Here is a 12,840-nt window from a genome sequence, read left to right as displayed (position 1 = left end):
GCGGGAGCAGGTGTCAGGAAGCTCAGAGGCTCAGTTTTGCACTTGTTGAGTTTGACACACAAGTAGGCCTCCAAGGAAGACGTTGCACGAACACTAGTCTGGGGTTCAGGGGAGATCTGGACAGAGGGTGTAAATCTGGAGTCATTGGCATACAGATGGAATTTCAGCACTCTCCCAGGGTGTCAGTGATGGTTGATACTCTTCTCCCCCAACAAGTGCAGCCTCAGACACCGAGCAGGGACCTAGTGAAGGACTGTTGACCAGACAGATGTTCAGATCAATGCGCTTTTACATCAAAACCATCATGCGGGTTCCACAAATGCAATAGACATCGCTGGGTGTGGTGGCTCATACCTGTAATCCCAGCACTTTGGGGGCTGAGGCAGGTGGATCACCTGAGGTCAGGGGTTTGAGACCAGCCTGGCCAACATGGCAAATGCCGTCTCCACTAAAAATACACACACACACAAAATTAGCCAGGCATGGTGGCACACACCTGTAGTCCCAGCTACTTGGGAGGCTAAGGCAGGAGGATCGCTTGAACCCGGGAGGCAGAGGCTGCAGTGAGCCGAGGTCGCCCACTGCTCTGGGTGACAGCGAGACTCCATCTCAAAAATAAAAAATAAAAAATAAATAACTAGACATCATTACTATAAGAAAAGGGGGATTCTTTACTAACAGCCCCCTACCATCTCTGTCCCAGCCCCACAACAAGAAGAGACCCCTCCAGCCACCGAGTCCCCGCTAGAGCCACGCCTAGGAGAGCTGACAGTGACAGATGTGACCCCCAACTCTGTGGGCCTCTCCTGGACAGTCCCCGAGGGCCAGTTTGACTCCTTCATGGTCCAGTACAAGGACAAGGACGGGCAGCCCCAGGTGGTGCCGGTGGCTGCAGACCAGCGAGAGGTCACAGTCTACAACCTGGAGCCTGAGAGAAAATACAAGATGAACATGTATGGACTACATGATGGGCAACGCATGGGCCCCCTGTCTGTGGTCATCATGACAGGTGAGTAATGGGGGGACTCAGTCCTCATCTCTGGTTACCCAGAGCTCCCCCACCCCATGGCCCTTCTCCCAGCCCTGCCTTGGTACCACCGCACCCTCACTGAGGGGCTAGATCCCCTCAGGCCCTGGCTCGGTGACCCTGCCAGTCTTTCTGTTCCCTGACCCCTTTACTCCTCCCAGGGCTAGAGCCTTCTCAGCCCTCCAGCTCCTTCCCCATCTCCACTCTGCCCCCCGCCCAGGGGAATGTCTTCTTTCCATTTGGCCTAAATCCAGCCACGGACTTTCTCTCCCCCTCTCCGACTGCCCACAGCTGTTTCCACCCCTTCTCTTTACAACCCTGCTGTGACTTGGACACAGCTGCCACCTCCTGCTTCTGCCCTTTTTTGTTGAGGCGAAGTACTTTACATCCTGAGTCCCTTCTCAGGAGTCCTCTGCCACCTGCCTGCACTGCATTCCATCCCAGCCCATGCGAGTTTTCATCTCTCCAGGAGGCCGCCTCACTCTTGCTCCGGGCTCCTTCCTGCCCCTCATGGCTTCCTGGGCACAGGTTCTCCATGATTGTTGTGCTATGGCATCTGGTGAAACCCCTACCCCGCCTGAAGGCAATGTTTTTAAATCTGTAAAATAAGCTGTATAGGATTACAAAGGAAACATTATATTTATAGACAGTTATCAAAATATTTCTTTTTTATTTTTGAGATGGAGTTTTGCTCTTGTCATCCAGGCTGGAGTGCAATGGCGCGATCTCGGCTCACTGCAACCTCCGCTTCCCAGGTTCAAGCAATTCTCCTGCCTCAGCCTCCCGAATAACTGGGATTACGGGCACGTACCACCACACCCAGCTAATTTTTTGTATTTTTAGTAGAGACAGGGTTTCGCCATGTTGGCCAGGCTGGCCTCAAACTCCTGACCTCAGGTGATCCACCCACCTCGGCCTGGCGTGAGCCACTGCACCCGGCCCAAAATATTTCTTAAAAATCCAAAGTTACGATTTAGTAATACTTGGACTTATTTACTAGTTCATTAAATAACAGGACTTGGTGGCGTGTTTACTAAACTACAAAATTTAGAAGCAGTGATGGATATAAAAGGTATTTTAAAGTTTCTGCAATAACTCTAAGGTGACATGAAAACATCTGTGGTTTCTATTGGTAACAAAGTCACAATAATTCTACTCTGGTTGGTTTTCTATATTAGTTTTGGAAAGAAATGCTGCATTTCAGTTAGAGGTCTGGAAGTAAAGGTGTAACTATTCCCCATCTCAGTTCACAGCCCCCCTGAGGCCCTCAAAGCCCAGGGGTTCTCCCCTCAGAGATCTCAACCATGTTCTTTGTCTTCCCAAATCCCAGCTCCCCTCCCACCAGCCCCAGCCACAGAGGCCTCCAAGCCTCCCCTGGAGCCACGCCTAGGGGAGCTGACAGTGACAGATATAACCCCTGACTCTGTGGGCCTCTCGTGGACAGTCCCTGAGGGTGAATTCGACTCCTTTGTGGTTCAGTACAAGGACAGGGACGGGCAGCCCCAGGTAGTGCCCGTGGCTGCAGATCAGCGGGAGGTCACTATCCCTGACCTGGAACCCTCCCGCAAGTACAAGTTCCTGCTCTTTGGGATCCAGGATGGGAAACGACGCAGCCCAGTCTCTGTGGAGGCAAAGATGGGTGAGATGGGCCCCTACACAGCTGAGCCTGAGGCCACAGCCTTCCCACCCTTCTCTTCACTCCTTCTGCTGAGTCTTCCCTTTGTCCACCTGCTCTGTCTCATTTGAAAAGCCACATGGGGCTAGCACAGTGATTCACGCCTGTAATCCCAGCACTTTGGGAGGCCAAGGCAGGTCAGGAGTTCGAGACCAGTCTGGCCAACATGTCAAAACCCTGTCTCTACTAAAAAGACAAAAATTAGCTGGGTGTGGTGACGGGTGCCAGTAATTCCAGCTACTCGGGAGTCTGAGGCACAAGAATCACTTGAACCCAGGAGGTGGAGGCTGCAGGGAGCCAAGATTGTGCCACTGCACTCCAGCCTGGGTGATAGAGCCAGACTCCGTCTCAAAAAAGACCAAAAAAAAAAAAAAAAAAAAGAAAAGCCACAAAGCAGATGAGGACCAGGAGAGTGGGGCCAGTTCCTGGGTCTGCTGTCCCCTGCTGACTCTGCCTCTCTTCTCGTAATTTCCACTTTTGTTGGATGAGGGAAGCCCCTACAGGCCTCTTCCTGCAGGGTGGATGTGGGAGCCTGGGGGTGCTGGGAGAAGGGGCGAGGGGAGCCAGGAACCCTTCCTGCCTTGCGAATCCATCACCTCCTGAGAGTCTTTGCTGTCTCCCCTGTGACTCTCACCCAGGTTCTCACCCTCCTAGCTCAGGCCTGTCTGGGCCCATATGTGCCTCCTACAGAGGCTGCCCTTCCTTCTCTGCCCTCCTCCTGAAGTCTCAGAAATTGGGAACCAGAGGAGCCCAGCCCAGCTGTGCCCCTTTCCGAGGGTTCAGTCCAAGCCCTCCCCTGCCCCTGGGGGCTCCCTATTGCCAGAAAACTTGCAATAACAATGTCGTCAACGTCCTCACCGTCCAGGAAGGCAGCAGGCCAGCTCCTTCTCAAGCCCTGGGATGGCTCCTCAGGCAGACACCAGATCCCTTCCCTGCCTGAGCTCCCCGGCATCATCCCCCTCAACATTCTCACAGGCAGCCCATGCTCCTTCACCAGGCCCAGTGGGAGCCTTAGTTCTCCCGGGCCAGCCGGTGCAGAATAAGAAAGGGAACGGAGAAGGGTGAGAACTACCTGTGTCATAACATCCTGCCTCCCCCCACCTGCCGTGTGCCCCCATCAGGGATCCTGCGCTCCTTGGGGCCGGCCAAATCACCCCTTTCCTCAGGGGCTGGCCAAATCACAGCCAAATCGTGTGCTCCTGGGTAAGAGGAGATAGAGACCCAGTCTGTAAGAAGCTGCACCCTGCTGGGGAAGCAGTCTGTGAGAGGCGGAAAGAGGCTGGACAGAAAGGGGAGTAAGACGAGGCAGGGAGCTAGGGAATCTCTTTTCCTGGAGGTGACTCAGGACAGGTGACCCTCCCCACTTGGGTCAAGGGGAGAGAGGCATGGACCAGACGGAGATGGTGGTGAGGATGGGAGGTGATGGAAATATTTTGGGGAAGCACTGAGCATTTGGGCAGTTCTGGGTTTTTCCAGCCCCAGAGGGAGGCAGTCAAGGAGTCGTTTTGGAAAAAATAAACACAAGAACCTTTCCTCTCCAGTTGCCCGAGGTGACGCCAGCCCAGGGGCCCCACCCCGCCTTGGGGAGCTGTGGGTGACAGAGCCCACCCCAGACTCACTGCGCCTCTCCTGGACGGTTCCTGAGGGCCAGTTCGACTCTTTTGTGGTCCAGTTCAAGGACAAAGACGGGCCCCAGGTGGTGCCTGTGGAGGGCCATGAGCGCTCTGTCACTGTCACCCCTCTGGATGCCGGCCGCAAGTACAGATTCCTCCTCTATGGCCTCCTGGGCAAGAAGCGCCATGGCCCCCTCACTGCCGACGGCACCACGGGTGAGGGGCATTCCCTGCAGGTCCCTGCTCTGCTCCCCTCAGGCCAAGCAGCAGATGGTCACTTGTGGTGGCTGCCATTACCATTATTTGGCCCCAGCCACTCGGCTCAGATCCAGCTCCCCACATCCCTGCACAAGCCCCTAGCACAGCCCAGCAGGACTCAGCCACGCAAAGCCCTGTCTCCAGACCTCTCAATCCTGCCCGTCGAGGTCACCCAGTCTTCCAGAAAGAGCTCAGCCGTTTCCTCTCCGTGTCTCCATCTCAGAGGCCCAGAGTGCTATGGATGATACTGGAACAAAGCGTCCCCCAAAACCCCGTCTGGGGGAGGAGCTGCAGGTGACCACCGTGACCCAGAATTCCGTGGGCCTCTCCTGGACAGTCCCTGAGGGCCAGTTTGACTCCTTTGTGGTCCAGTACAAAGACAGGGACGGGCAGCCCCAGGTGGTGCCCGTGGAGGGCAGCCTCAGGGAGGTCAGCGTGCCGGGCCTGGACCCCGCCCACAGGTACAAGCTGCTGCTCTACGGGCTGCACCGCGGCAAGCGTGTGGGCCCCATCTCGGCCGTCGCCATTACTGGTGAGTGTGCGGCAGCTGGAACACCTGTGCCTCCTTCCCGCCTGGCTCTCCTGGTCTGACTGAGCCATAAGATCTCTGAGCTTCCCATTTTATATCATTTCCATTGATCCAGAAAGTTTTCTTGTGCCCCTTTAGAGTCAGTTGCCCCAGTCCCAGCCTCCAGCAACCACTGTCTGCTTTCGATCATCCTGGAGACAGCATTTTGACTCTCCATGTAATGGAATCACATGCAGTGAATCACATGCAATGTGTTTCATTTCTTGCACTTAGCACAATGCTTTTGAAATTCACCCATGTGCAGCAAAAGCTGGTCTTTCGATTGCTGACTGCTTGCCCTCACTCCCTCTCCTCCCTCACTCCTCCTGAGAGTCTGGGTGCAGCGACACACCAGCCATCTGTCTCTACCTGTCTCTGTGAACCAGCCAGCAGGGAAGAAACGGAAACTGAGACCACGGCCCCGACCCCTCCAGCGCCTGAGCCCCACCTCAGGGAGTTGACAGTGGAGGAGGCCACGCCACACACCCTGCATCTCTCCTGGATGGTGACTGAGGGAGAATTTGACTCCTTCGAAATCCAGTACACAGATAGAGACGGGCAACTCCAAATGGTCCGTACAGGAGGCGACCGGAATGACATCACCCTCTCTGGCCTGGAATCCGACCACAGATACCTGGTGACCCTGTATGGTTTCCGTGATGGGAAGCATGTAGGTCCTGTCCATGTCGAGGCCCTGACAGGTGAGAACTCTGCCCACTATGCCTCCTTTCAGATGGCTGGGAGAGTCCAGAGGACAGCAGAGTCCCGCGGATACCCTGCCCACCTCAGTCCTCTCTTTTCATGTCTCTGTCCAGTCCCGGAGGAGGAGGAGCCTTCAGAACCTCCCACCGCAACCCCCGAGCCCCCGATCAAGCCTCGCCTGGGGGAGCTGACCGTGACAGATGCCACCCCTGACTCCCTCAGCCTGTCCTGGACGGTTCCCGAGGGCCAGTTTGACCACTTCCTGGTCCAGTACAGGAATGGAGATGGGCAGCCCAAGGCAGTGAGGGTGCCAGGGCATGAGGAAGGGGTCACCATCTCGGGCCTGGAGCCAGACCATAAATACAAGATGAACCTGTACGGCTTCCACGGTGGCCAGCGCATGGGGCCCGTGTCTGTCGTCGGGGTGACAGGTGAGTGGATGATGGGAGCCCCAGGGTGGGAGCCATGGGAGGGTCACCCTCTTGCTCTTTGGTGATGACTGGTGGGGAATGGGACAGGGGTCTGGTCAGCACCACAGACCTGCTTGTGGCTGGGGCTGGGGCTCCCCTTGGGCCTTCCTGTGAGGTTGACCACTGGCTCCTCCTGAACAGAGAGGGGCCATCGGGAATTTTGCTGTGCTGGTGGCTGTCCCAGGTCCCCCACAGCTGACCCTGGAACTTGTCATTTGTGTTAGCTGTCAGCTGAACAGTACCACCCAGCCCCAAGAGTAGGCCTCTCTGAACTGACCTCGGGTCCCCCAGTCATAGCCTTGGCTTCTCCCTCCTTTTCCCCAGGACCCAAGGACATCCCCCTCACTCTCTCTCCCTCCTTCTCAGCTGCAGAGGAAGAGACCCCCAGCCCCACAGAACCCAGCATGGAGGCCCCGGAGCCCGCTGAGGAGCCGCTCCTGGGGGAGCTGACAGTGACAGGATCCTCCCCTGACTCGCTGAGCCTCTCCTGGACCGTCCCCCAGGGCCGCTTCGACTCCTTCACCGTGCAGTACAAGGACAGGAACGGGCGGCCCCAGGTGGTGCGTGTTGGGGGCGAGGAGAGTGAAGTCACTGTGGGGGGCCTGGAGCCTGGGCGCAAGTACAAGATGCACCTGTACGGCCTCCACGAGGGGCGGCGCGTGGGCCCAGTGTCTGCTGTGGGCGTCACGGGTGAGTGTGCACTGCAGAGCCCTCTGGGTTGGCTCTTAGCAAAGTACAGCCTCCAGCATCTCCTCCACTAGGGACCCAGGACCCCAAGACCTGAAACCTGTAATACACCCTGTTCACTAAAGCCTCAGGACAGGTGTGATCTGGGGACAGAGAGAGCAAATCCAGGAGAAGTGTCGGAGCCATATGGGAAAGGCCCCCAGGGACTGAGGCCTCTTGGGAGGTGATTCACTGGCTGGTTTGTGGCTCTCCGCTTTTCCTTGGAACTCTATACATAACTCTTTTTGTGAGATTGGAACACATTTTTGAAATACAAATTAATTAAATTAATAAGTATTTGTTAAATAAAATTTCAAATGTATAAACAGAAAGAATAGTACAAAGACCCTGCCATCCTCCTTCAATCAAATATCAACTTCTGGCCAGTCTGGCTCATCTCTGCCCCACCCACTTCCTCCACTAGAATCACTAGAATGTTTTTCTTTCTTTCTTTCTTTCTTTCTTTCTTTTTCTTTCTTTCTTTCTCTTTCTTTCTTTCTTTCTCTTTCTTTCTTTCTTTCATTCTTTTCTTTTCTTTTCTTTTCTTTCTTTCTTTTTAGACAAGGTCTCACTCTGTCGCCTGGGCTGGAGTGTACTGGCACAGTCACAGTTCACTGTACTGCAGCCTCAACCTCCTGGGCTTAAGGGATCCTCCCACTTCAGCCTCCCGAATAGCTGGGACTACAAGTGCACTCCACCATGCCCGGCTAATTTTTTGTATGTTTTGTAGAGACAGGGTTTAGCCATGTTGCCCAGGCCAGTCTCGAACTCCTGGGCTCAAGTTATCCTCCCACCTCAGCCAAAGTGATAGGATTCCAGGCGTGAGCCGCCACACCTGGCCTGAATGTTTTCTTTATTAACACCTTTATGGAGATATAATTCATGTGGCATAAAATACACTTGTTTTTAGTGTACAACTTACTGATTTTCGTATCTTTACCTACTTGTGCAGCCATCACCACGATCTAATTTTAGAACTTTTCCATCACCCCCAAAAGAAATCTTGGGTCCAGACCCATTCCTACCTCAGCCCTAGTTTATAACTAATCTACTTTTTTCTCTGTAGATTGCTTTTTCAGAACATTTCGTATAAATGGAATCAAACAATATGTATTCTTTTGTGTCTAGCTTCTTTCACTGAGCACAATGTTTTTGAGGTTCATCGATGTAGCATGTAGAAGTACTATATTTACTACATTGCTATTGATTGATTGATTGATTGATTGATTGATTTTTTTTTTGAGACAAATTCCCACTCTATTGCCGAGGCTATAGTGCAGTGGCATGATCATAGCTCACTGCAGCCCCAAACTCCTGGGCTCAAGCCATCCTCCCATCTCAGCCCCCCAGGTAGCTGGGGCCACAGGTGCTCGCCACCACGCTCAGCTAATTAAAAAAATTTTTTTTGTAGAGATGGGGTCTCACAGTGTTACCCAGGCTGATATCAAACTCCTGGCTTCAAGGAATCCTCCTGCCTGGGCCTTACAAAGTGCTGGGATAGCAGGCATGAGCCACCTGCTCTCTCTCAGCCACTACACTGCTTTTTATTGCCAAACAGTATTGCATTGTGTGGTTATACTACTGCAGTATTTTAAAACGAACCACAGACATCCTATGCTTTCATCACTAAATATTTAAAGGTATATCTCTTTTTAAAAAAATTATTTTTAAAAAATCCACAATATGGCCAGGTGAGGTGGTTCACGCTTGTAATCCCAGCACTTTGGGAGGCCAAGGCAGGTGGATCACTTGAGGTAAAGAGTTCGAGACCAGCCTGACCAACATGGTGAAACCCCGTCTCTACTAAAAAAAATAATAATAATAAAAAATTTTTAAAAGTACAAAAAAGCGGAGCGTGGTGGCACGTGCCTGTAGTCCCAGCTACTTGGTGGGGGTTGAGGCACAAGAAATTGCTTGCACCCAGGAGGTGGAGGTTGCAGTGAGCCAAGATCGTGCCACTGCACTCCAGCCTGGGAGACAGAGTGAGACTGTGTCAAAAAATAAATAAATAAATAATAAAATTCCACAATACAATTAGCATACCTTAATAAGTGAACAATCATGCCTTGATATCAAGTATCCAGGTAGTGCTACAGTCTCCCGAGTGTCTCATAATCGTTGTTTCCCAATTTGTTGCTGAAATCAGGTCTATAGAAGGAGGATACATTGCAATTGAGAAAACTGAAATTTTAAATAGAGTAATCAGGGAAGGCCCACAGAAGAAGGTGGCTTTTGAACAAAGACTTAAAGGAAGTGTGGGGATGAGCCATGAAGATATCTGGGGAAAGAACATTTAGGTAGAGGGAACAGTCATTGTAAAAGTACTGAGGTAGGAGGCTGCCTGGCATGGTTGAGGGACCATAAGGAAGCCACAAAATCTGATTATGATTATAATCAGAAATCGATCTTAAGTTAGGGCCAGACTGGGCCCACCTTCTGACCTGAATTCAAGACAGCTGGGGCATCAACACCTCCTTGCAGCAAGAGAAAAGATTCTATCTCTTCCTAGCCTCCGAAGAGGAGTCCCCTGATGCTCCTCTTGCAAAGCTGCGCCTAGGGGAGATGACAGTGAGAGACATCACCTCCGACTCCCTCAGCCTCTCCTGGACAGTCCCCGAGGGCCAGTTTGACCATTTCTTGGTCCAGTATAAGAATGGGGACGGGCAGCCCAAGGCGGTGCGGGTGCCGGGACACGAGGATGGGGTCACCATCTCGGGCCTGGAGCCAGACCACAAGTACAAGATGAACCTGTACGGCTTCCACGGTGGCCAGCGCGTGGGCCCCGTGTCTGCTGTTGGTTTAACTGGTGAGTGTGCAGTAGGGCACTGGGCCCTGCCCTGAACTAGACTCAGTTTCCCCTTTATTGTCAGTATCTGGTGGCTTTATTTCACTTTCCCTGAGACCAAGCCTCCCAGGCTCCTGGGAATGGTTCTGCTGGTGCCTTCACTCCGAGCCTTTGGTATTGCCCCAGGTCTTCTGCCCGTTACACATGGGCTTTTTGGGTTCCCAAAGAGGTGGGGGACCAGGAAAATAACACAGACTGAGGCACACCTGGGGTTGACCATAGCCTCAGCCCATTTGAGCTGTGTGTCCTCAAGAGACTCACACAACCTGTCTGGGCACGGTGGCTCACGCCTGTAATCCCAGCACTTTGGGAGGCCGAAGGGGGCAGATCACCTGAGGTCAGGAGTTCGAGACCAGCCTGGCCAACATCGTGAAACCCCCATCTCTACTAAAAATACAAAAATTAGCTGGGTGTGGTGGCACATGCCTGTAGTCCCAGCTACTCGGGAGGCTAAGGCAGGAGAATCGCTTGAACCCAGGAGGCGGAGGTTGCAGTGAGCCGAGATCGAGCCACTGCACTCCAGCCTGTGTGACAGAGTGAGACTCTGTCTCAAAAAAACAAAACAAGCAAACAAAAAACAGACACACAACCTCTCTGTACATCCTTTTCCTCATCTGTAAAGAAGGAATAACCATACCTGTCGTGAAGGGTGGGTGGGAGTGTGGCTTGGCTCTCACACACAATGAGAGATAACTGCAGTCTTTCCCTTCTGAGGAAGGTAGGTAGTTCCTGAAAACCGCTTAAGGCAAATTCTCATAATTATCACTGATTTCAGTGGGAAAAATTGTATGTGTTCTCTAAGCCCCCAAATTAATACCCATTTATTTTTAAAACAACACTGAATCCTGTTAACATGGATACTATTACTTTAATTGTAAATATTGGCCATGTGCACAACTTAATAAGGCATTTTCCCTTCATTACCCTGTAACTCGGCTCTTTGATGCTTTTGTAAGCTCTTTTATAGCTGTTACCCCCTAGATGCTTAAGACTCAGTTCTCAAAAAGAACAGACAAATGAAATGTGATGAATTTGTAATACCACTATCAAGGCAGAATAAAACCCTATGAAGAGCAGAAAAGATTAAAGAAATCAATGAAAACAAAGCAATTGATTTCACACGGGCCAAAAGAACTGGCATCACTAGAGGTGCTCTCTCTGCCGTAAGTTAGCAGAGCTACTGCAAGGTCCAGAGACAACTCAGCTGCAAAGATGCCCTCATGTGGTCTCATCTCTCTACCCTCAGCTATAAAATCTAAGTTGGTTTCTAAAAATGCTCAGGATTAGGTGGAATTTCCAAGCCCAGGTGGATGAACCTCCTGATACAACTTGCCTGTTGTGTTTGGTTGGTGTTCTTTGTTTTCTTTTTTTTTTTTTCCTTTATTTTGAGATGGAGTCTCACTCTGTCACCCAGGCTCTCAGGCTGGAGTGCCGTGGTGCGATCTCAGCTCATTGCAACCTCTGCCTCCCGGGTCCAAGCAGTTCTCCTGCCTCAGCCTTCCGAGTAGCTGGGATTACAGGCATGCACCAGCACATCTGGCTAATTTTTGTATTTTTAGTACAGACAGGATTTCGCCATGTTGGCCAGGCTGGTCTCAAGCTCCTGACCTCAGGTGATCCGCCCGCCTCGGCCTCCCAAAGTGCTGGGATTACAGGCCTGAGCCACACGCCCGGCCCTGGTTGCTGTTTTTTGTTTGTTTGTTTGTTTTTGTTTGTTTGTTTTTGTTTGTTTGTTTGTTTCTTGAGAAGGAGTCTCGCTGTCTCCCACGATGGAGTGCAGTGGCGTGATCTCGGCTCCCCGCAAGCTCCGCCTCCTGGGTTCATGCCATTCTCCTGCCTCAGCCTCCTGAGTAGCTGGGACTACAGGTGCCCGCCAACACGCCTGGCTAATTTTTTGTATTTTTAGTAAAGACAGGGTTTCACAGTGTTAGCCAGGATGGTCTCAATCTCCTGACCTCATGATCCGCCCGCCTCGGCCTCCCAAAGTGCTGAGATTACAGGCCTGAGCCACCACACCCGGCCCTGGTTGGTGTTCTTATAAAGCATCAATTCTGTCCTGCAAAACAAATTTGCTTGGCAGCTCCTAAGGGTTCCAGGCCTGCACACTGAGCATCACAGGGATGCCACCTGAGCATCATGACTTCACCACAGGTGTGGTGTTAACTGAACATTCAAAGCAGAAAAATGATATTCTAAGCTTGGGGCACCAGCATCCAGACTGTGAGCCCCTGGTGTGTCTAAGAGAATCCCAGAGTCCCTTGGTTAAAAGGAGGCCCACCAGGCACACCCACCCATTCTGTTTTCTGATGCAGCCCCAGGAAAGGATGAAGAAATGGCCCCAGCCTCCACAGAACCTCCCACCCCTGAACCCCCCATCAAGCCTCGCCTGGAGGAGCTGACCGTGACAGATGCGACCCCTGACTCCCTCAGCCTGTCCTGGACGGTTCCCGAGGGACAGTTTGACCACTTCCTGGTCCAGTACAAGAATGGGGATGGGCAGCCCAAGGCAACACGGGTGCCAGGACATGAGGACAGGGTCACCATCTCCGGCCTGGAGCCAGACCACAAGTACAAGATGAACCTGTACGGCTTCCACGGTGGCCAGCGCGTGGGCCCCGTGTCTGCCATCGGGGTGACAGGTGAGTGGACGATGGGAGCCCCAGGGTGGGAGCCATGGGAGGGTCACTCTCTTGCTCTTTGGTGATGACTGGTGGGGAATGGGACGGGTCTGGTCAGCACCACAGACCTGCTTGTGGCTGGGGCTGGGGCTCCCCTTGGGCCTTCCTATGTGGTTGACCCCTGGCTCCCCCTGAGCAGGGAGGGGCCATTGGGAGTTTTGCTGTGCTGGTGGCTGTGCCAGGTCCCCCACAGCTGACCCTGAACTTGTCATGTGTGTTAGCTGTCAGCTGAGCAGGACCCCAAGAATGGGCCTCTCTGAACTGACCTCAGGTCCCCT

At 52.7% G+C, this 12,840-nt stretch overlaps 1 protein-coding gene across 5 annotated transcripts in view; it reads left to right on the top strand.

The window, feature by feature from the left end:
* The window catches only part of LOC100992963 (tenascin-X), a 68,281-nt gene that overhangs the window by 34,782 nt on the left and 20,659 nt on the right, over positions 1–12,840 (top strand). For 2 of the 5 annotated variants that reach the window (XM_063605246.1, XM_063605247.1), the window contains exons 13-20: positions 704–1,009; positions 4,244–4,531; positions 4,797–5,105; positions 5,528–5,842; positions 5,957–6,274; positions 6,680–7,003; positions 9,549–9,845; positions 12,197–12,523. In XM_063605246.1, coding sequence (XP_063461316.1) covers positions 704–1,009; positions 4,244–4,531; positions 4,797–5,105; positions 5,528–5,842; positions 5,957–6,274; positions 6,680–7,003; positions 9,549–9,845; positions 12,197–12,523 — 2,484 coding nt within the window. Of the gene's footprint in view, positions 1–703; positions 1,010–2,372; positions 2,667–4,243; positions 4,532–4,796; positions 5,106–5,527; positions 5,843–5,956; positions 6,275–6,679; positions 7,004–9,548; positions 9,846–12,196; positions 12,524–12,840 lie in introns of all 5 variants that reach the window. The other 3 variants (XM_063605250.1, XM_063605248.1, XM_063605249.1) reach the window with 3 other exon arrangements.

The sequence above is a fragment of the Pan paniscus genome, chromosome 5 (assembly GCF_029289425.2).
Source record: "Pan paniscus chromosome 5, NHGRI_mPanPan1-v2.0_pri, whole genome shotgun sequence".
In the NCBI taxonomy this organism is placed as follows: domain Eukaryota; kingdom Metazoa; phylum Chordata; class Mammalia; order Primates; family Hominidae; genus Pan; species Pan paniscus.
This window is presented reverse-complemented; position numbering and strand designations above follow the sequence as displayed.